Source organism: Tachypleus tridentatus, chromosome 10 (assembly GCF_004210375.1).
Source record: "Tachypleus tridentatus isolate NWPU-2018 chromosome 10, ASM421037v1, whole genome shotgun sequence".
NCBI lineage: Eukaryota > Metazoa > Arthropoda > Merostomata > Xiphosura > Limulidae > Tachypleus > Tachypleus tridentatus.
Window position 1 is genome coordinate 30,882,273 of NC_134834.1, and position 23,816 is coordinate 30,906,088.

General features: G+C 34.7%; 1 protein-coding gene across 2 annotated transcripts in view; it reads left to right on the forward strand.

The window, feature by feature from the left end:
• The window catches only part of LOC143228987 (ras-related and estrogen-regulated growth inhibitor-like), a 58,632-nt gene that overhangs the window by 27,337 nt on the left and 7,479 nt on the right, over positions 1-23,816 (forward strand). Inside the window, exons 1-2 of one of the 2 annotated variants that reach the window (XM_076460544.1) lie at positions 13,289-13,382; positions 14,221-14,277. In XM_076460544.1, the coding sequence (XP_076316659.1) occupies positions 13,304-13,382; positions 14,221-14,277 (136 nt within the window). In that variant the 5' untranslated portion in view covers positions 13,289-13,303. Of the gene's footprint in view, positions 1-13,288; positions 13,383-14,220; positions 14,278-23,816 lie in introns of those variants that run through there. The other variant, XM_076460543.1, reaches the window with a different exon arrangement.

Here is a 23,816-nt window from a genome sequence, read left to right on the forward strand (position 1 = left end):
GGCCAAAGTAAGGATTTCATTTTATAAATTTGTGATTGTGGCTTTAATTCATGCAAAAGTTATAGCTATCAGGGAATATTACTATACTAATCTTTATAGACGTTGTGTCCATTCTATAAAAACCGAACAAATAAATAAGAAGATAATTTAAATTTGAATCTAAAGTAAAGATCTGTGGTTATTCGTATAATTGCTGTAAGAAATATCTAAAACAAAACAAACAAGTAAAGTAATACGTACTAGTTGGATAAATTCTTAAACGATCTACAAACCCTACTTTGGTTGACTAATTTATACTGCTTCATTTAGCTTTACAAATCACAATGAGAACCGCAGGGATTGAACCTTGAAATTTGGCGTTATAATACGTTAAGATTATAGATGAGCCACCGAAAGCATCTCTTTCATTACAGTTACAGTTGATAGTGTTGATAGTACAATGAAGTTATATAACATACGCACAAGCACCCCTTCACCACACTACACACACACACACCTACGAGCCCTGCGTAGCCAGCTGGTTAGGGCGCTCGACTCGTAATCTGAGAGTCGCGGTCTCAAATCCCTGTCACACCAAACGTGCTCGCCCTTTCAGCCCTGGGGCGTTATAATGTGACTGTCAATCCCACTGTTCATTTGTAAAAGAGTAGCCCAAGAGTTGGCTGTGGGTGATGATGACTAGTTGCCTTCTCTTTAGTCTTACAGTGCTAAATTAGGGACGACAAGCGCAGATAGCGCTTGTGTAGCTTTACGCTAAAATTAAAACGAAAAACAAAACAAACAGTTCACACACACACAAACACACCCTCTATGTAAATTTCTATTCGTTTTAGGGTTTACACATAAGTTCTGGTGTGTTCACGTTTTATCTGTTTATCCTGTCTAGAGAAGAAGTGTCACATGTCAAGCATATAATGGTATCTCTTCAGGTCTCTTGTTCTTTATGCCATTACTCACGCTACTGCTGAGCTCGCTGTTATTTTTGGTAGTGCTATTGTTGTTATTTAAGGATATTTCCTGTAGCTGGAACCGAAGTGTTACACGGAGCACTCGAAACGTGTACATAAGACAGTTCCGTAAACAAAATAAGAAATGTTGACAACTGTCCTATCTCAGTGCCATCTATTGCTTCTCTCTGTTCTTAAAGTGTTTACTTGTCGATAGAGGGCCTATTTATAGTGTTTTGTCACATTATATATCACGTTTGATGTATTCAAGTTTTATGTCTCTGCGTAATAATAATCAACACTTGGGTTAATTTACAAAAACGAGGTGTTGGTTTTATGAAGGCTTCTAAAGACAGATTTATGGAAGAGCATTTATAAAATATATAACGATGTAGCACAAACTCCACGATAAATCATTCATCTGTTTCAAGAAATCTGTTGATCTGAAATAATGTGAATATGCGTGGGAGGTATTGACCCGAGAGTGTGTGTGGCTAGAAGTAATATAATTGAACCCATGACCTTACAAACGTAAATAAGTCCGTGTATAATCCTACACAGAGAACAAAGTATTGAGTATCTATACGTTACAGTCATCTAATGACCATCCATTACTGTTGGGTAATTCCTGTTTCACCCTGAACTTGAGACACTTAAAGAAATACTAAATGCTTGTAAAAAAACTAGCTTCAAGGGCTAATGATACCATCGTTCGCATTAGAATTATGATGTTTTAGCTCATTAAAAATATCGAAATAACTTCAAAGTATCTTGTGCAATGCACAATAATCCATCTAGTTTGTTTGAAGTCAAACACAAAGCTACACTATAGGCTATCTGTGATCTGCCTACCATGGGTATCGAAACCCGGTTTCTAGCGTTGTAAATTCACAAACGTACCATTGTGCCACCGTTTAGTCCTATGTCCAAAGCTTGGCCGTAATTGTTGTTCCCGTTTTTGCTATGGGTTGGCGGAATAATAATAATAGAAATGGGTGATTCTCTGGTGTTTAAGACAGTTTTTGCGTAATATATACTTGCATCAATCTGTTATTTTTTATCCTATAGCAGTCCAATTAACCACAAACATAGTGACTCGTATTGGTTAAATGTTTCTTCTTTTAATAAAAGGAACCGACCGCAGCTAGTATTAGTGTGCCCTGATTATATTTGGTCCACATTTCTAGATCGTGGCTACATTTTAAGAGTGACGGTCAAGACCCACTACTGAATCAATTTGTTTGTCACAAAGCACGATGCTACAGAATGGACTTCATGTGCTGCGCCCACAGTATGTATCGAAACCCAGTTTTTAACATTATAAACAATCAGACTTTCCGCTAAGCCACTGGGAGGGGAGCTCCAATTAGAGCTGTCTTCATTCTTCAGAATTAGAGAAGGTTAGCGCGGATAGCCCTCGAAGTCCCTCTGTGTGAACTCAACAAACAACAATGTCGTTAATGAAGTGGTTACACAAATTTTATGTCGAGGTTTGGATCTCAAGAGACCACTGTTAATTATTTATAACGAAATCTTGTCCAATTCATTTTATGAAATTAACTAATTAGAATGGTTAATAACAATCCTTATCCACGTGATAAATGACGAACACTTTCACTGGTACTGTCTAACCTTTTGCAGTGATCAAGTGGAACTTTCAAACAGATCCATCTTTTGATGAACATAAATATGAAGTTAATTTCTCTTTTTTAATTTCGCTTTAAAGAAAATAAGAGAGAGTGTGTTTTCTTGAAAATAAATTCATCAGTTCACCAACTTATAATCATCTCGACTGTTATACTTAAAAGCTTAAATGATAACGTACCAACTCTTATACAAAATTTAGAAATATTATTAATCAGACAACTATAGAATTAATTAATCCATTTAGTTATAATTCAAAAACAATATTTGCGCCTTACGAAGCAAAAGGCTAGACTGATATTTGTTATCTAGAAGCTAACCCTCGCTAATACTAGATCATTCATATGTTTCCGTCTGCATTTGATCATCTCAAAACATTCCTGATATGATTGCTTTCATCATGACCTTAATGAGTTTTGTCTAGACTTTGTTCTACTGCCCCCATCCTGCGTTACTAAGGATGTTGGTTCAATTACCGTATTCGAGTTCAGAAGTACTTCTCATTTGATGCAGTGCTACACAAATTAGACACACCCGTGGAGCCACGAGCTAAATAACCAGTTTAATAATGGCATAAAAAAACATGTTACTGATATTAATTTAAAGATGGGTGTTCCACCTCGTTCTATTCCAAGCCTTACTGGAATCATAATCGTTCAATAACTAGTAAACATATTTGAGCATAGTTCAATCAAAAGTTTATAATGAACAAGGAAATAGTAAATTAATGAATTTACGAAGTCTGAAGGAAAATTAAAGTAGTTTTTTTAAAGATCAATGGCGACTTTCCAAGCAAGAATAAAAAACACCCCACACGTAAAATACTTTTGAATAAGGCCAACATTTCACATGGAAAGAATACTTTTAAATAAGGCCAACTGAAGGTTGAAGTTTCACTCGCTTGCAAGCAGCATACGTGATTTTTTCTTTCTTTTAAATCTATTAGGATTACTTTTGTTAGGTGGCATTTGCATTCTCTGACTGTAACAATTCCTCTTGATCGTGTATTACGTTTGTATTTTAACCTATTAATTTTAATTAGTACAGTATAGAAAGTTTGAGTGAAACTTTGATGACTTATTACGGTTAAGAGTTGACATATTAAGCTTAAATAGCATACCGCAAGGAAAAATTTGACTTAATGTCGGTGACACATTGTGGTCAAAATTTGATTAAGCTTGAGAAATATTTAAACCTATGAGTACTGGTATTTGGTTTTTAAAAAAATAAATGTATATGATTGTTGTTTTTTGGCCTGGTATGACCAGGTGGTTCAGGCGATCGACTCGTAATCGAAGGGTCACGCGTTTGAATCCCTGTCGCACCAAACATGCTCGCCCTTTCAGCCGTTGGGGCGTTATAATATGATAGTCAATCCTACTATTCGTTGGTAAAAGAGTAGCCCAAGAGTTGGCGGTGGGTGGTGATGACTAGCAGTCTTCCCTCTGGCCTCACACTGCTAAATTAGAGACGTCTAGCGCAGATAATCCTCGTGTAGCTATGCGCGAACTTCAAAACAAACTAAGCCATTGTTTGTTTTTGCCGATCACTAAATTAAATTTACTTATAGTAAAAAAAACCCGATTACTTGTAAAGTAATGGAGGTTACTTAACACTGTCCAGAGCAGTTTTCTTTTTAAAATATTTTGTTTCCAGCTGGTACAGTGGTAAGTCTACAGATTTACAACACTAAAATCAGGGGCTCGATTCCCCTCAGTGAACTCAGCAGATAGCTCGATGTGGCTTTGCTATAAGAAAATACAAACACAAAATATTCTTCTAAGCTTGTGTGATTTATGGTTTTCTAAAAATTTCGTCAAAGCCTCCTCTACTCGAAAAGCCCGAAAGATGGAGGTACTGTTAAGTGAATAAAAATGGGATTTGTTAAGTTAAACGAGGCTGTTTCACCTCTTGTTGAAATATTTTTCTTTATTTTCTTGTAAAAAAAATATTCAGTTATGTTAGCAAGTTACTATTGGCTGCTCCATATCTTAAGCCTTTATCCATGTATTATTATATTTAAAGTTTCATATGTGCAGTATATGGCTACCGATCTAAGAATCTTCGAAATGGATCGTTAGCTCTCTACCTGAGCTTACGTATGTTATAGCATGAACACTAGCTTTTAAGCAAGTTGTCAAAAGGGCTATTAACATTTTAGAGGGTATTTTATCTCCATCAGACTTATAGTCTTAGTGTTCCCATGGTTACCCAATTTTCTTGGTATCAGTATTTTACACAGAGGGAAAGAAAATCGAAATGGACAAAGTAAGTTTCGCAATGCACTTCTTATTTCTGGCTTTTAAAACCTTTTAGAGCCACATGCTATGAGCTAGCGCAGTTGGTACATCAACACCTAATTTAGGTTGAAAGACACTACAAGGTGTTCGGTAACTAGATATACTAGAAGAGAAATGATTAAAAATATTTTATATTAGCGCAAATGGTAGACACTTGTACTCGCCTTTTATTAGCGCAGATAATAGACGATTTTCCTCGTTCACACGATGTAATATTAAAAGAACAATTTTTCAGAACTTTCTGTGAATTTGCAATCAACGACCTTAAAATATTTTTATTATGTCTGTATAAAGAATGGGGAAAACATATATATATTTATACACATACACAGTAATATCTAACTTTATTACAGCATCTCAGTAGTTATTTTATAAGATTTAAATAATTGTTTTCATATAGAATTTAATTTGTGATTGTAGTGACTTTATATTAGAATAAACTATTACAAAGTTAGTACACGTGCACGATGTATTTAAAATATTAATACTTGTCATGGCATCAGGATCACCTAGGTATCTTTGTGCCAATATACCTAAGCTTTCTTTCGAAGTTTCTAATGTAATTTCATTCCAATTTTTTTATTGGAGCAGCGTCCATGGACGTTATTTACAGATGATGCTTTGTCCAACAAGTAGTATTTTTGTTCTTTCTGGTTAATTAAGAACTGCACTTAGTGGTGGCCATTTCACTTGCCTGAATTTTCGTTCTTCGAGAAATAAGCTTGAAGTTCTTTGACAGACTGTTTAGGCAGAGTATTCATGGTGAAACTTTGTAGAATGGACAGCAACTGTCTGTTGTGGAGACACAAGTGTAGAGGACGACGTTTCGAAAGTCTTCCACCTGAGGACGAAAGGCGGAATATTTTCAAAACGTCGTTCTCTACGTCTCCATTACAGGCAGTTGTCGTCCATTCTACAAAGTTTTATCAAGCTTGAAGTTTTATTATGAAGTAATGTGTTTGGGTTCATCATCTTCTTGAGGAAATAAATTATGCTCATTGAGCTTCTTTGTAGAAGGTTTTTTTATTTATAACATCTCTTTCATTGAGCCTATTTTCCTATTCCCAGTCTTAATTGCCTGATGTTATAAGACTGGCTTCCTTTTACCTTTCTTATATGTACTTCACAGTTCTTGGTGAACAGCTGAGTTCCTTTATAGTTTATTTTAAACTTCAACCAACGTCATTTGAAGATTTGTCTCTTTCTAAGGACGTCAGACGTTTTTCTTTTGGTATTTTGATGGCAACATTTTAGAAAAAAAGGAAAAAATCAACCTTTAAACACCTGTAGTTGTATCTGCACGAAAACTGTCAAATTTCTGTCAGCGATGACGGCTACATAAACTAGTGACAATTTTGAATTCACATGAGCGATCTTGAACGACTTAAAAGTATTTACAACACTTAATCATTCGTGGCCGGGTATTGCTTTTATCTTACACATTTGATTAATTTTAAAGCATGCACAAATTAAAATAATTAATAATTTCCTTATTTGACGGTGTTTTTTAAAATATTTTCAAACATAATGGTTTTATTTTACATGTTGTATTTTGAGTTGTATTTTCCTCACCACAGTGAACCTATGTTTGTACAGAAATCACTCCAAAAATTCATGAAACCTAGTCTTGTGCCTTCGATTTTCTCTTGTCTAAGGATAACTGAAGAAAAGAGTGAATCCCCGAAACCGACCTAACTCAGATCAACAGAACTACAAATTTGGCTTCATATTTATTCCTAATTATTTTATCTTAAGGGCAAAACAAATTACAACTACAATAAAATGAGGTATTCTAATAAGTTTGCACATTAATGTATATATATATGTAAAATTCTCCATTTATATATGTTTTTTAAAAATCAAAGTACCAGTACTTTAGAGAGTTGCAGTTCCCATGGTAGCATTAGGATATAATCTAAATATTCCATTACAATGCCAACATTTCTCACAGTGAAAATGTTAAGACTTCACCTTAACAACTGAACCTTAAACCTTGTAAATGGTGTAACGAATAGTACAAAGAACGTAAATTTTTTGTTTCTACTTTGGGATCAGCTATAGTTTTAATTTATAATCAATTTTCTTTCGCAGTAACTTAATTCAAATAATAACAAAAATAATGGGCTTCTCTTACCTTTGGAATTGTCTTACGTGATTATTACCGTGTGGGGTCCACCGTTGGGACAGCGGTAAGTCTTCGGATTTACAGCGCTAAAATTAGGGGTTCAGTTCCCCTCTGTGGACACAGCAGATAGCCGAAGTAGCTTTGCTAAAAGAAAACAACACACTATTAGCGTGTGGGTGGGGTGTGTACCAGATTCTTATTTCAGGCACTGAAAAAAGAATTAGTCAATTTCCTGTAAAGCAGGAAGTATCTCAGAGCGACGCAAAGTCAAATACCGTATGTTTAAGGTAGATATCACAAGGCCTTCATCGGTTTGTAAAATTCTACACAAATTTAGATTTAATATTTTTCTATTACAGAAAAGATGATTCTGTTGCTAGGGTTCTGTTAAAAAAAAAAGATACGTAGCTTACAAGACTTCTGAGTTCTTGTGTCTATTTGTCAAAAGATTTGGTCATATTTCAGAGACAGAAACTATCGTCTCCTGTTTACTTAACAAAGAATTAGGCAGACCCACAGAGGTCGAAACTGTCGTGTCCCTACTTGATAGAAGATTAAAGAGTTTCACAAAGATCAGAAGTGTCGTGTCCCTATTTGACGATTAGGAAGTTCCCCAAATCCCTACTTAACAGAGGATTGGGAAGTTCCGCAGAGATCAGTTAATGTATTCACTGTGTCGATTGTTTTAGTTTCTTTCTGCTTTGTGTAGAGTTCACACATCCATTACTGTAAAACAAGGTACAAAAGGGAACGAGGTAAGAAAATTATTAAATACCGTTTTAATCTGCAGGTGACTCAAGCTGGAATGACCTGTTTTGGTTTAGGTTGTTTTGAATTTCGCCCAAAACTCTACGAGGGCTATCTGTACTAGCCGTCACTAATTTAGCAGTGTGAGACTAGAGGGAAAGCAACTAGTCGTCACCACCCACCATTAACTCTTGAGCTACTCTTTTACTAACGAATAGTAGGATTGACCGTTACATTACAACACCCTCACAGCTAAAAGGGCAAGCATGTTTGGTGTGATGGGAATTCGAATGACTTGTTATTCAATCTGAAGCATCTGCTCAAAATGGATCTAGAATCTATATTTCATTTTCTATAAATATTTTCTAGCGAAGCGTCCCTCATCCTAACAATGAAGAAATTGTTTTTCTAAGTAGAAATGTTAAGATATATTTACACATCAGATCATTTTCAAATGTTGTTGTTCTTTTTCTTTCCACAAAACAATAACAACCAAAGCTAAGCTACAGCAAGCAATTTTTACAAAACCCACAATCCTTTCATGAGCATGCGCACTTTGGTCTACTTTATTATAATTAAATATAACAGTTTTAGTGCGTGGGTCCACGAGGTGGAAAGCGTGTACTTGTAGCGTTTTATTGCTTTCTTAACTTTCCAACGAAAATATATATCATCCAGAGCAGTTTTAAAATATGCATTAGCGTTAAACAACATTATAAAGATAAAGACGCCACCAATCATTTTATGCCAATGCAATCTAGTAACCAGGGGAGGAAAAAGCTAAGTACAAAATCCATATGTAGGTGCAACAATTGCTTAGAAAATAAAATGCGTTTGATTGTGCCTGAATGACATGTCCTACGTGATCTACGTGCAAAAGACTACATTGTTATCTTTTTATTTTTACGACTGAGCAACATGATCTGACATTACACAAATAAAACCTTGTAGGCCTCACCTCATAGAGGCCGACACTAAAACAAAAGGTTCGTTCTAAAACCCTGCAGAGAATAAAGTCACTTTAGCTCTTATTATATAGACTAGAATTAATATATAACGACATTCTTATACTACTACAAAATGTTGAATTCCCTACCATTAAAACAGATATACGAGATGATGAATGTTATTCATAAAGTGTGTTACATAAATCCTAGATATTCCACGTAAAACTGAATAGTGCAAATGTATGGGGGGTCAACTATAATTACCGCCAATAAAGCGAATAAGAACAAGCCGAGTGCAAATGTGTTACAAAGCACCTTAAGCAGGAATAGAGCAACAGCAATTTGTATATCAGTTATGTTAGGTTGGGATTGTCGTATCAATCGTTTCATTTATGCGATAATTTGGTTTAAGATAAACACAGTTGCAATAAACATTATTATTGTTATTTACGGACTCAGCATGGCCATGCAGTTAGGGCGCTCGATTCGTAATCTGAGGGTTGAAGGTTCGAATCCCCGTCACACTAAACATGCTCGTCGTGGGGCGTTATAAAGTTTCGGTTAATTTCACTATTCGTTGGTGAAAGAGTAGCTTAAGAGTTAGCTGTGGGTGGTGGTGACTAGCTAGCTGCCTTCCTTCTAGTCGTACGCTAATAAATCAGAGAGGCTATCTCAGATATCCCTCGTGTAGCTTTACGTAAAATTCAAAACAAACAATCACATTTACACTTTGGAGGGAAGAAGAGGTAAAGATTGAATGTTACCCTCCCAGGTCCACCCAAAGGACCGAAATACCAACAATTAGAAACGGTGAACGTTTAGGAGTTTATTAATGGGATTATTGACTCGTACTGTTATAAACAGTTTTTAAATTACTTCACAGTTTTGTTCTTGTTGTTTTCATGCATTCATTAAAACATCAGACCAAAATTTTAGCCAACTTTCTATACGTGTTACGAAAGATGACCACATGGAAATTCCTTTTATGTTTACCACAGTTCTAAGACACACACACACACAACCATATTTTCTTTAAATAACTTTGCATGGTACAACATTTTTATTTTATTCCAGTTAATAAAATTTAATATAAAACCTGTGTTATTCTCTAGGTTTTAGATAATTTATTACTCTATCAAGTGCAGGACATATGTGTTGTTTCCTGTTTTGTTTTGTTTTTCTCCTATTTCAGTCATTTATATTAATACAATAAGATGTGTCAGCGGGGCGCAGTTGTCAAGTTACTATTTATCACATAAACGAAATTTTATAGAGAAAAAATATTACTTAGATAAGAGTTAATCCAAAAACAAATTTCAACTGTTTTGTTCATTGTAATTATAATAAAAAATGACCACTATAGCTATATCACATAACAATAAAACCTATAAATTCAACAGAGAGATAAGAAACAATATATTAATCACTACAGTTTTTTTTTTTGTTGTTAAAAGCAAAGATACATAATGAGCTATCAGGGTTGTGTCCACCACGGGTATTGAAACCCTGTGTTCAGAGTTATAACCCTTAAGACTCACAGCTGGTTTACCAAAATGCGCCAGTATAAGTAACTTAAGATAATAAATACATGTATATCTGAAACCTTACTAAAGCCATCCTAGTAAAATATTATGAGACACAGGTTTGTCATTTATTTCTTTGTTTATTCTACTCTATGAGCCGATCGTGAACTAGTGATTAGAGTGTTTGATGTGTTAACCCGAGTATTCATGGTTCTCGATCCATTTACATGAAAACGCGCTACACACGTTGGGGACGTGGCTGAAGAATTAGTTATGAGTACTTTTGATTAGGTTATCAATTATTCATCAGTTCAAAGTTAAGGACTTAGTGTATTACTTTTCCAGACTCAAAATCATTAATTTTGTAATATGTAATTTTCTTATTACTTTTTTTCTAATTGCTTGCATCCATTCGAAAGGATTTGATCGTAAAAGTTATCCCTCCATGGCTCATAACCATAAATCCGGGATTCGATTTTCCACGGTGGACATGGTATAGATAGCCCCATGGTGTTTATAGAAGTTCCAATACCAGATAATGTTTATGGTTTTTATTCATTTAATTATTTCTTTTAGAACTAGTAATTTTTTCTTTCTCGCATACTAATGCCATTAGATTAAACCTGACAGTAGTTCTGATGGTTAATTAGAGAAGTTTTCACTTCATGCGTCGTTATGGAGGTTAGAAAATCCCAACTAATTTAGAAAATGAATCACCTCACAAATTTGTGCCAGTTTCACTAACAGCAACGCATGATGTATTAATGATAAAATCACACTCATCTATCTCTGACTGGGACAACTTCCCGCAGTTGTCTAATATGTTCTCTTACCATCTGTCAGCGTTCTTACGGGAGCATATATCAGCTTTTAATTGCTGGTTTCATTTAGCTAAATATTAGAACTAACAAGAGCAAGCCGTTTCTCTGTAATATTAGAACAATGGTAAAATTTGATGAATTTGTAATGTTGCAGATATACATTTTTAACTTTGTTTAACCCAAACTGGAGTTTTTTTATGAGAAAATTCCATCAATGTAAACAAGATAACCACCAATAACTCCATAATCTATCTTTATTGGCTCAATATTTTGCGCTGGACCACCATGGCTAGGTGGTTAGGGTCCTGGGTTGAAATTCCCTTCACACCAAACATGCTCGCCCTTTCAGCATTGTGGGCGTTATAAGTTTCGGTCAATCCCACTATTCGTTGCTAAAAGAGTAGCCCAAGAATTGGCGGTAGGTGATGATGACCAGTTGTCTTTCTTCTAGCCTTACACTGCTAAATTAGAAACGGCTAGCGCAGACAACCCTCGTGTAGCTTTTCGCGAAATTCGGAACACAAACAAACTATATTTCGCACTCAAAACTTTATCAGAAGCTATCGATATCCTATAGGTTCGTTAATCCGATTCAAACATTGTAGGATATCTACAGTAAACTTGTAGAGTATCGATAACCCCTGAAGATCAAGCTTTAACAGAGAAATGAGTTATTTTATTCACATTAATAGAAATGTTTCATTTACATGTGTATTTCCGTCGAAACTGATGAACACTAAATCCGTATAAACAGTTTTCCAGCACTTTTCTTCCACTGTAATTTTATGACCGATAAACGGAAAGACAGAGACACTCTTGGATAGATAAACGGAAAGACAGAGACACTCTTGGATAAAAGCAGTTGTGTAGGTGAGAAATACTATCGACCAATAATGTACCCGCTGCCTCAAACCTTAATCACAAAAACGTTACAAAAAGTATAAAATTATCATAAATCAGTGTGTCACATCTTCAATACATTATAAATTACAATATAATTATATGAAAAGCTTCCTATCTATTCTACTTGTACTCAGGAAACCTGAGTCGAAATGGCGTTGAGGTCATTTTCTGGTTTCATATTTTGGATTACCTGACTTTCTAGAAAGATATTTTTTGTGCTGGTTAGAATTAAGCACAAAACTACACAATGAGCTAGCTGTGCTCTCTCCACCACGGGTATCAAAACCCGGTTTCTAGCGACGTGGGTCCGCAGATATGCCGCTGGTCCAACGGGGACTTCAGGAAAGTACACAAAAATATGATACTATGTGGCTTATTGAGTTCTACTCTATGTATAGTACCCCGATGGGAGAAAAATAAGTATACGGACTTACAACGCAAAAATCCAAGGTTCGATTCCATGCTGTTAATACAGCAGATAGCTCATTGTGACTTTATTTTAAAATAAACAAACAAACTACGTGACAATCTTCCCTGCAGATGAAAATACCAGTATTGGCCTTTACACTTAGTTACTAGTGGCGTGAAATTACAATTTTCATTGGCTTCCGAAACCGTCGACATTCAAATACACGTATGAATACTTAACAGTGTAGTTTAATTCTGCTGAGGTCACTAATTGTTTTTTAAATGTAATTATCAGATGGAGCCTAACATGAGTTATGCCATATTATTTTATTTCCAAATATACTAACAATGTTAACAAACAAAAACGAAAATATTAATATTATTTTCATTGGTATGAAACACAGGTTTCATGTGTGTAGCTTTTATACTTCTAAGGTAGCAAAAATTAACTTGAAACCTGAACTTTGCAATAAAAACGTAATGAACAGAGTGCAATAAAAACGTAATGAACAGAGTGCAATAACAAAGCCTCTCCCCAGTGTCACAGCGGTATATCTACGGACTCACACTGGTAGAAACCGGATTTCAATACCTACGGTGAAAAGAACATAGATAGTTTATTGTGTAGCTATGTAGTTAATTCCAAATAAACATATTAAAGCAAGAATAAAATCTTTATTTGATACGTACAGCAGCCGTGGAACACTTTTCATTCAACACTGTATATCATATATCATTTATAACTTGCTAACCAGACATCGTAAATAGAAACTCGAAATCTAGCGAGCTCAATTCAGAACCCACACAGAAAGAACGAAATCAACTAACGCCGTCTATCGGATCTGTTTTGTTTTTATTACCTTTTTCTCCACATCAGTGTGTATTGCCTGTCAGTATTTTTCTGCGCTACTATTTAAGCCCAGTATGTATTCGTATTGATGTCACTGGAACTCTCATGTCCACCCACCCTCCTCTTTCCCTTGTTTCGAAAAACTCAGTGGCAGCAGCAACGACAAAGTAAGTAGTTCTAAATCGGGTGAGGATAAGAATATTGGTTGGGAAGTTAACAACAAAATGCAGAGGAAGAAAAACGAATAGACTCTTGACAATTTGTCTGAAATATAGTACAGTATATTGTTTATACGAGCGTGTGAGGCGTAGAAAATTTATTTTAAATGAAGTTTAACGAGACATTTGCAACAGCTGAGCCATAAGTTGACAAAACTCTTTGCCTTTGTGTCCACTTAGTCCTGCCGAACCAATGAACTGATTCTCACCAAACCAGACATATATCCTAAAGTCTCTCTCCTCCAGGGAGTGACTGGAGAGGCTACCACTCGGATTTGACCCAACTATGTCATCTTTCGAGGATTTCATATACCTTCCTTTGCATTGTAACTGTTCATAACTGGGGAACTGATATCCTAATGATCACCAATCTTGAAGTGTGCCCTTAGGGGAACCCGTTGAGTAACACAGGTAGTAGAGGTTGGAAATTGGCGGCGTCAGCTAGTTATTTAATCAATTGGAACCAAGATGAAAGTAATCGGGATAAAGCAGGGGAAACATGCAATCACAGTGTGATGTCATTTTCAACACAGTAGATTATTGAGTTATAACAATAGTAAAATATTTTCACAAGTAACATAATCTTTTCAACTCAGTAGATTATTGAGTTATAACAATAGTAAAATATTTTTACAAGTAACATAATCCTTTTCAACACAGTAGATTATTGAGTTATAACAATAGTAAAATAATTTCACAAGTAACATAATCCTTTTTCTTTTTACTCTTATTATTCCCTGATTTAAAAAAAAATCAATTTGTGAGTAACGACTGAATTTTGTTTCAGCTCTTGTAGTGAGGTTTATCACCAAGCGCTTCATCTGGGAGTACGATCCAACACTGGGTAAGTGGAATCCTTATCTGGTAATACGATCCAGCACTGGGTAAGTGGAATATTTATCTGGTAATACGATCCAACACTGGGTAAGTGGAATCTTAATCTGGTAATACGATCCAGCACTGGGTAAGTGGAATCTTCATCTGGTAATACAATCCAGCACTGGGTAAGTGAAATATTTATCTAAAAGTATAATCCACCAGTGAGTCAAACTGGTTTACACATAAAGTTTCACAACACTTGAAACCATTGTTTCTTAATTCGAAATTAAAGTTTCAAAGACTAATCATTAGATATGTTATTTGACTACCCGTGTTTGATAACCGACGCTATCTATAAATCACGGTTTATCTTATATTCTATATATATATTATCATCTTAGTTTGTGAAAGTATCCAGTTCCTCTACAGTTGAAATGTTTAAAGTTTTCATGTATTATACACTGTTTGCTCAATGTTCCATACTTCTAGAATGTATATTTTGTTCATTGTTCGATTTTCATTACGTTATCTTTAAAGTAGCAAGTAAGTACAAACATACATATCAAATAAAAAAATCCATCGTTTAAAAAACGAGTGATCAGAACAACGACAACCCGACATTCTTTGTGTGGTTTATTTGCATTATTCGTTAAAGTTATCGTTTTCTAACTTTCAAAAGACGTTTCGTGTTTCATCATCAGCTTAATATGGTTTTGTTAAGTACAGTCATCGACATTAATGTCGCTAATTAGGAACACAGACACAAGGTTTTCCGAGTCGGTAACCCCAACGCTTCCACAGACTTCGTAAAGCAGCTTTTGTTGCGATTGATGTTTGTGCCGAGTATATGTGGTCAGTGTAATGAGACAATATCTATAAAGTTTTTATGGGTTTAAAGTCAAACACAAGTGACTTTAACAAACAATCCAGAGTAATGGGCTAACAAGTACTTTAATACAATACTAGGTCTTTATCGTTGTGGCAGCTGAAATGATACCGGGCTTGTGAACGTACTTAACATACTTATCTAGCATTTATAATTAATATTGAACCACGAAATGCATTTTCACTCAATAGAGAAACAAAACTATCAAAATTATTCAAATTCATAGCCATTCCTGAAAGAAAGCTACTAGAGTTTAAGGCAGCTAATGAACTGTACAATTCGCCAATTGTTTGGCTACTCATGTCTGGTCGAAGAGTGGTATTTGACAGTTTGACAGGTACTCTTATAGTTCATCTGTGGCCCCAAAGTGCAACGAACGCCGAATCACGAATTCTTGGATTCATATTTCCGAACTCATATATATGTAAAAATCGGCTCGTTTGGGTTGAGAAAATTTTTTACGTAGAGGAGTGAACAACGTTTCGACCTTCTTCGGTCATCGTCAGGTTCACAAAGTAGTTTTTACATAGTATAGACCTCAGTTTTGTGCCTGGTTTTTGAATAAATTTGGTATTAACTGGAATGTCATATATTATTAATAGTGTTTGCCAAATGTTGGTTATTTTTCTGCTGATGTCGGGAATATATGGTATGCAGCAGTATATGGTTTCATAATTTTTTGATTCGTGAGATATATTTACTTTTGTTGGTTGATTTTGCTTTATGTCTAGGTGTGTGCGTATAATGTTTTCTACGGTTTGTGGAGGAAACTTATTGATGTTGATGAAGTATTGTTTTATTTTGTCTAATTCATCGTTAATTTTATCTGGTGAGTATAGTTTTATGGCTGTGTTTATTTGATTTCTTAGTATGTTGAATTTTTGTTTTGTTTCATGTGCTGAGTCCCAAGGAATGTATAGTCCAGTATGGGTGATTTTCAAAAACCAGGCACAAAACTATGTAAAAATTACACTGACAAACATCACACCAACATTATTTATAAAACACAATGTGATAACTGCCACGACTTCTATATTGGAGAAACAAGTAGAAAAATGAAAACCAGATTTAAAGAACATAAAAAGTCACCTTCACACGTTGTTGAACATTGCAAGTCAAATAAACACAACATAACCATAGAAAACACTCAAATACTAAATAAAGAAACAAACACAAAATTAAAGAAACCTTACTTATACAACAATTTAAGCCCAAAATAAACCAATACAAAGGAACACCTTTATATCTATATTAAAATATAATATAATAAATATAATAAAAAATAATATAAAATTGTATATTCAAACAAATAAGCCCGCTCTCTACATTCCGACAATCATTACACAACCCCCTTTCAAACATGTGGTCAGCTTCCGATCAGTTACCTCTCTCTTTCTTTGTGAACCTGACGATGACCGAAGAAGGTCGAAACGTTGTTCGCTCCTCTACGTAAAAAAATTTTCTCAACCCAAACGAGCCGTTTTTACATATATATTTCTCTACAAGTGGGTTTTCTCGACATCACTGATTTCCGAACTCAGTAACCACTGGGCCACGCCCGGTCTCAATTTTACTTCAGCTAACCAGATGATTTCATTACTTTTAGAAAATGTCCAAGTCATACCGCCAGCGAGTGACAAGGAAACCATATTAATACTTTAAGTGTAATACATAAAAACGAAACTCTTACAAGTGTTCCTTCAAAATAAAACATACAGTTGCACATATATTGATACCATGTTTTTCATGTTCCTTTTTCTTTAGTGTGTGAAAAGTTCGGTGTTTGGTATGTTTTTACTTGAGCAGACACCTTCAGCCAGTTTATTAAATATTTCATAAGTTTCTTTTCTTGGTATATCTATAAATTGTTTGAAGTTTACTGTTCTCTATTAATGTTTTATACACAACAATACTTCATACTCAGTACTCCCCAAACTACACAACAAATAGCTTAGACAAACATACCACTATGTTATGAAGACCTTGAAGTGAAGTTACACTTTGTGATGTTATTATTGTTTCCTTTATATAATCGTGTAATTTACAGAATCACTTATCGTAACCATTTCTCCTGACGTAAACAGAAGTGCATGTTTTATGTGATTCTTATGTTGAAGCTAACCTAATAATCTCCTGTATATTTATAATATAAGAGACACCGATAACTGAATTTTATGAAAAAAGTCATGTAAGTTTTGTTTTCTATAACGGAAGGGCTTAAGTTTTATATGATCTGTATAATAAATGTCTATAAAATTTATGCACTCTACTGTGGAGAGTGAGTTTCATTTTTTATCATAATTTCCTGTCTGCTTCTATCTCGTAGTCTCCCGCTGGGGCAGCGATAAGTCTACGAATTTACAACGCTAAAATCAGGAGTTCGATTACTCTCGGTGGATACAGCAGATAGCCCAATGTGGCTTTACTACATAAAAACACACATACACACTATCTCGTAATGTTAGTGAAAATTTGCTATCAAAATTTCCATTTAATGTCAGCTTAAGTTTGATTTTTGTCTCAGGTTTTTCTCAACTGATCAGTGCTTGATACCAGTGTGATTATGTTTTTCCCAATTTACCATTTACCTTATACAAGTGATCTGTTAAGGTTCTAGCAATACATGAATGTATCAGGTCAACCCACAAGTAGTGTTCGAAATCTTAATATATAAAGTGCATGATCATTTCTGTCTTTGTAGAAGGCTTTAATGACTAAAATATTTAGTAGGACGTGTATAAAAATGTTCAGACAAATAAAAGAAACCAATCTAACAACACTTTTTCAGATCATTAATCAAATAAACCCTTGTAGAAATGGATGTATCTGAGTAACACATTAGGTATATAATGCTTTATGAGTTTAAAAAAGGCAATAGTGCAGTAGAAACTACACATTCAAGGTGTTTATGGTGTGGAGTCTCTCAATAGAAGGAATTGTCGAAGGTGGTTTCAGAAGTTTAGATCAGGTAACTACAGCTTAAGTAATGCGCCACGTTCAGGTTGTCCTGTTGAGTTTAATGATGACTTGCTGCTGGCTACACTTGATAAAGACTGTGCTGTAACAGTTGACAATCTAGCACAGGAGCTTAATTCAACAAATTCAACAGTTCACTGTCATCCTCAACAGCTTGGAAAGGTGTAAAAACGTAGAAAATGGGTTCCCTATGATTTGACAGAAGCCAACCTGAGAGGAAGAGTGGACATTACTTCTTTACACTCTAGTGAACGTAACCCACTTTTTCTGGACAGGTTAGTGACTTAAGATGAAAAATGGATATTTTATAAAAATGTTAAGTGCCGCAGACAATGGCTCAGTGCAGGTAAACTGACTAAAGCACAGCCCAAAATGGATGTCAACTCGAGGAAAGTCTTATTAAGTGTTTGATGGGATATTGATGGTGTGATCCACTGTAAGTTGCTGCCACTCAATGTAACAATTACATCAGACTTTTATCTTCAACATTCAAGCACTAAAAGAAAAGAAGCCTGCTTTAATCAATCTTAAACGTGTTGTGTTACACCAGGATAATGCACGGTCCCATACAGCAAGGATCACATCTGCACCAGGATAATGCACGGTCCCATACAGCAAGGATCACATCTGCACCAGGATAATGCACGGTCCCATACAGCAAGGATCACATCTGCACCAGGATAATGCACGGTCCCATACAGCAAGGATCACATCTGCACCAGGATAATGCACGGTCCCATACAGCAAGGATCACATCTGCACCAGGATAATGCACGGTCCCATACAGCAAGGATCACATCTGCACCAGGATAATGCACGGCCCCATACAGCAAGGATCACATCTGCACCAGGATAATGCACGGTCCCATACAGCAAGGATCACATCTGCACCAGGATAATGCACGGTCCCATACAGCAAGGATCACATCTGCACCAGGATAATACACGGTCCCATACAGCAAGGATCACATCTGCAAAGATTGAAGAGCTAGACTGGGAAAAACTTCCACGTCCTCCTTATTCTCCAAACCTTGCCCCATCTGATTATCATCAGTTTCGAAGTTTGTAGAACTATCTTGATGGAAAAGAGCTTGGAACACATGTAGATGTCAAAACTACCGTCTCTACATTATTTTCCTCCAAACCTCCAAAATTTTATAGATGTAGCATTCAGAAGCTTCTCAATCGTTGGCAGGAAATAATTAATAATAATTGAACATACATTATTGATTAAATAATATTAAAAGCATTTGAAGTCCTTTCTCTTTTTCTGAACCTAAAATTGAATACCACTTAAGGGATGACCTGATATTTGGTTTTCGTCACCCATTAAGATTCACACAATCCATCACTTTCGCGATTTTAACATTACTTTTAACGTTCAATACACTCTGTTGAATTTATTTAAATCAAAACAAGCGTCTTCAATAAATATTTGGTAAAACAACAGGTGAAGAGGATTTAAATCAAAGCAAGTTCTTGAAAGAGATAGTTGGTTAAAACAGTAGGTAAAACTGATTTTGTGATTAGGTTAAACAAAAACTAAAGAAAACTTTTTTAAATCGAATTTTGATTAAAACAGTAAAGAAAAGTGATTTAAATCGAAGCAAGTTTTATGTTTTGGTTAAAACAGTAAGAGATATTAGGTTAAACAATAAAGAAAACTTTTAAATCGAAGCAAGTTTTTATAAGAGATATTAGGTTAAAACAGTAAATAAAACTGATATAAATCGAAACAAGTTCTTGTGAGAGAAATTTGGTTAAAACAGTAAATAAAACTGATTGAAATCGGAGCAAGCTATTCTAGGAGATATTTGGTTAAAACAACAAATAAAACTGATTTAAATCGAAAAAGTTCTTTAAGATATCTTTGGTTAAAACACTAAAGAAAACTGATTTAAATCGAAACAAGTTTTTATGAGAAATATTTGATTAAAACAGTAAATAAAATTGATTTAAATCGAAGCAACTTATCGCATAAACTTATAATTAACGATGTTATAATATTAGTAGTTTAAAGCAAATGACGCCAGTTGAAGAAAATTAATACCAGTAACTCTTAGTTATTCTTGTCGGCTTGTTGACTTTCCTATATTTCAGAGGAAACACTAAACACTAAGTAACATAAGTGTTTGTGAAAACACAACAACAACCTGTATTTACATAACATCTAGTTCACACTTTCTAACAGCAGGAAGTGAGTGTGTAAAGTATATATATTGATGGTGGTATATAAATGCAGAGCCACGAAAAAGCCATTTCGTTAAATTTATTTTCCTGACTTTGATATCGGAGAAGCCTTGAAACACTTATTTATCGAAAGATTCTTAGAATAAGAGTTATAATGGTTTGAAAATCAGGATTGCTCTGACGAAGTTTCGCCACGTAAACAGTTTTGCATTCAAAGAAATAGACAAGTCAAGCAAAATATAGGAAACTAAAGCACGGTTTGTTGTGTAATTAATAATTAACAAATAACAAATTAGGGACTCTGTTTTGGAAAGATTCGTACCGTTATTTTATTAGTATAATTAGTCTGACGATTAAAGGATAGTTTAATGTTAATATTTTGTTTTCAAACTGTCAGTTATCATTGCCATTTCAGATTACATCAAAGTGTTATATGTATAATAAATATACTTTACTTTTGTGGAAACTTTCACATCGTCAGTGAAAGGTGTATTTTTTTAAGAATTGCAAAAGTATTCATTTTAATTGAAGTGAACAACTCTACAAATACAGTAAAACCCCTATGCTTTACACGGCCACAACTTTAAAGAACGTATTTTTTGTTTTAACATTCATTCATTTGTTTATTTTAACCAAAGTAAAGAACTCTTTGAAGCCAGTGAACTTTTTGAAAGATCACCATCCACGAATAAACAAAACGTATTTTTATCGAGTGCAAGTTTGTGAATTTTACCCAAGAACAAACTGTTCAAAGACAGTGAACCCCCATGAACTTTCCTTCATAAAAATAAAGAATTTCTGTTTTAATATTTGCAAACTTATTCGATTTGCAGATTATCTAACAATTAAGTAGACCATCTTAATAGTTTAAATTATCTTTAGATTAAAGAATAATAGTTTGGCCAATGAACTGAAATCGAGGTATCTTCAATTGTGCCACATTTTTTAGAGTTATGATAACGATGCGATTATCCATGACTTAATTTTTCACAACGTTATTTTTACGAGAAACCTTCACATCTTCACGTGGCACCTAACCCTGGAGCGCTCCCTGGTGTAAACTATGCATTTTAACTGTTTAAATGTTGATTTTATTTTATTCTTTTATTTTTAAAAGAATTCACATAACACTGAACTGCATAATCAATCTATTTAAATATGTTACAGCGAACTGTCGGTTATAACTGTGTGAATTCATATCTCCAGCGTTTTATTTGTTTGTTTGGAATTAAGTACAAGGCTACACAATGGGCTATCTGTGCTCTGCCCACCAGGGGTATTAAAACTTGGTTTCTAGCGGTGCGAGTCCGCAAACATTCAGATTTTACACAGTCGAAGAAACACATAATATTTCCTGTATGTTTTCTTCGAGAAATGCGAATTGTTTCGTTAAAATAATAGTTATTCACACACAACACTTATATTCAATCGTAGGTGGTGGTATCGAACTCAGGACCTTTCACGTATAAAAAAGTAAGATATATATATTAGGTTGCATTGGTTCATGTTCTGTTTCTACAAGAACGTATTTTGTGCATTTGGACCCCTGGTGCCTTAAGAGAGTAACTAATTATTAAATCAGAATATTTAGTTAGGTAAGAGTAAGTGAAGTATTGGCGGTGGATACTATTGATTATCTGTCTTTCTCTGGTCAATCAGCCCAGAATTCGGTGACGAATTAGTCCTTTTTGTAGTTTTGCGAGCATTTCATATTTAAAGAAAGAAAGAAATGCATGCTAGTTACACCTTCATTTGCTCCCCAGCGGTATGTCTGCGGACTCACGCTTCTAGAAACCGGATTTCGATACCCGTGGTGGGGAGAGTACAGATAACCCATTCTGTAGCTGTGGGGAGAGTACAGATAACCCATTCTGTAGCTTTGTTCTTAATTCCAAATAATCAATCAATACAACTGCTTTTACAAAATCCGTAATTTGATTTGAAGATTTAAAACCACTGACGTTATCTAACTGATCATATCTTTCATTTATAAAGAAGAAATATTTATACTCATTTCAGAATGTGTCTTCCTTCAGACGTTCGTTTAAAGACTTGTTTTATCAGTAAATTTCTCGAGGCAATGACTTTATTTTCTTTAAATTTGAATCTCATTTTACATTGTGTTCAGCACAGACTGTTCGAAACTCCCATAACAATTCCCTTAGAGTACCGTTGCCGTGAATTTGAAAACTCTGCATAGATTACCTCGCTGTGTTGCTTTTAAAGTCTCCATAGACTCCCGCTGTCATGACAGTTTTAAAGATCATCCCTAGAATGCCGTTGTCTTGAGTTATTATGCTATTACTACGTTAAGAACCTTCAATATAACGTGCATGTTTTCACAAGTATGAAATTGAGTGTTAATATGTCTACAATGTGGTTAACTGTTGTGAGGTCCATGCTTGGTACAACATGAATGTTTGGCATAATTTAGAAAAGAAATAGAAAGAAAAAAATCAATTTTAAGCTGCAGTAAGTAGTTCTTGGAACGAGCTCTCAAGTTGTGGTAACATTTATATTGCTGCAATACTTAGTGGGGGGTAAGTTAAAAAAAATAAGTATCATAGTGCAGTGAAACACAAAATCGTACCGACCTGAACATACCAAGAAACTTGGAGTTACTCAAAATCCCTGGATTTATTGAAACTCAGGGGGATTTTACATTTCGTAAATCTGACGATTTTCAATCATAGCAAGAAGTTCAGTTACTCTTAAGATATTTGTATTGGGCAATCTTTTCAAATAACTGTAATATTCCATTACAGAATTCTGAGTAGGCCATATTTTCAGATGCATAGTACATTCTACGAAACATTTCTGTAATGGCCTATCTTTTCAGATACCTAGTACATTACACTGCAGAATTGTGTAATGCATTACGCATTTTGTATTGAAGTATATTTTCAAATACCTATTACATTACACTACAGAATTCGTTATTGGACTATTTTTCAAATACTTAGTATACTACACTACAGGATTCTGTATTGGAATATCTTTTCAAATACCTACTGTATTATATTACAGGATTCTGTATTGCATATAATACTGACAGTGTTTTAATGTCTATTTTTATTGCTACTAGTTTTCCTGTTAAGCTACATCAATTCTACTAATTAATTCCTTGCTATTCATAATTTGAGAACATTATCCAAGTAATATATTACCCTGTACAATAGCTTGTATGTTGTTTTCTTATCTTAAAATAAAATATAAAAGTATGATTGCATTTTCCTAAATTTATTGTTAATTAGTTCGTCTAGAATCCTCATCTAATGTTGTATTGTGTTCGTGTTCGTGCAGATTCGTTTATCAGTTGTATTCGGTCGGGTGTGCGTTTTTCTTATAGTAAAGCCACATCGGACTATCTGCTGAGCCTACCGAGGGGAATCGAACGCCTGATTTTAGCGTTGTAAATCCGTAGACTTACCGCTGTATTAGCTGGGGGCGTATTTGGTCGATGTAAGCCAATTAATTTTTAGGTTTCAAATCAAACAACTGTTTGTTATGCC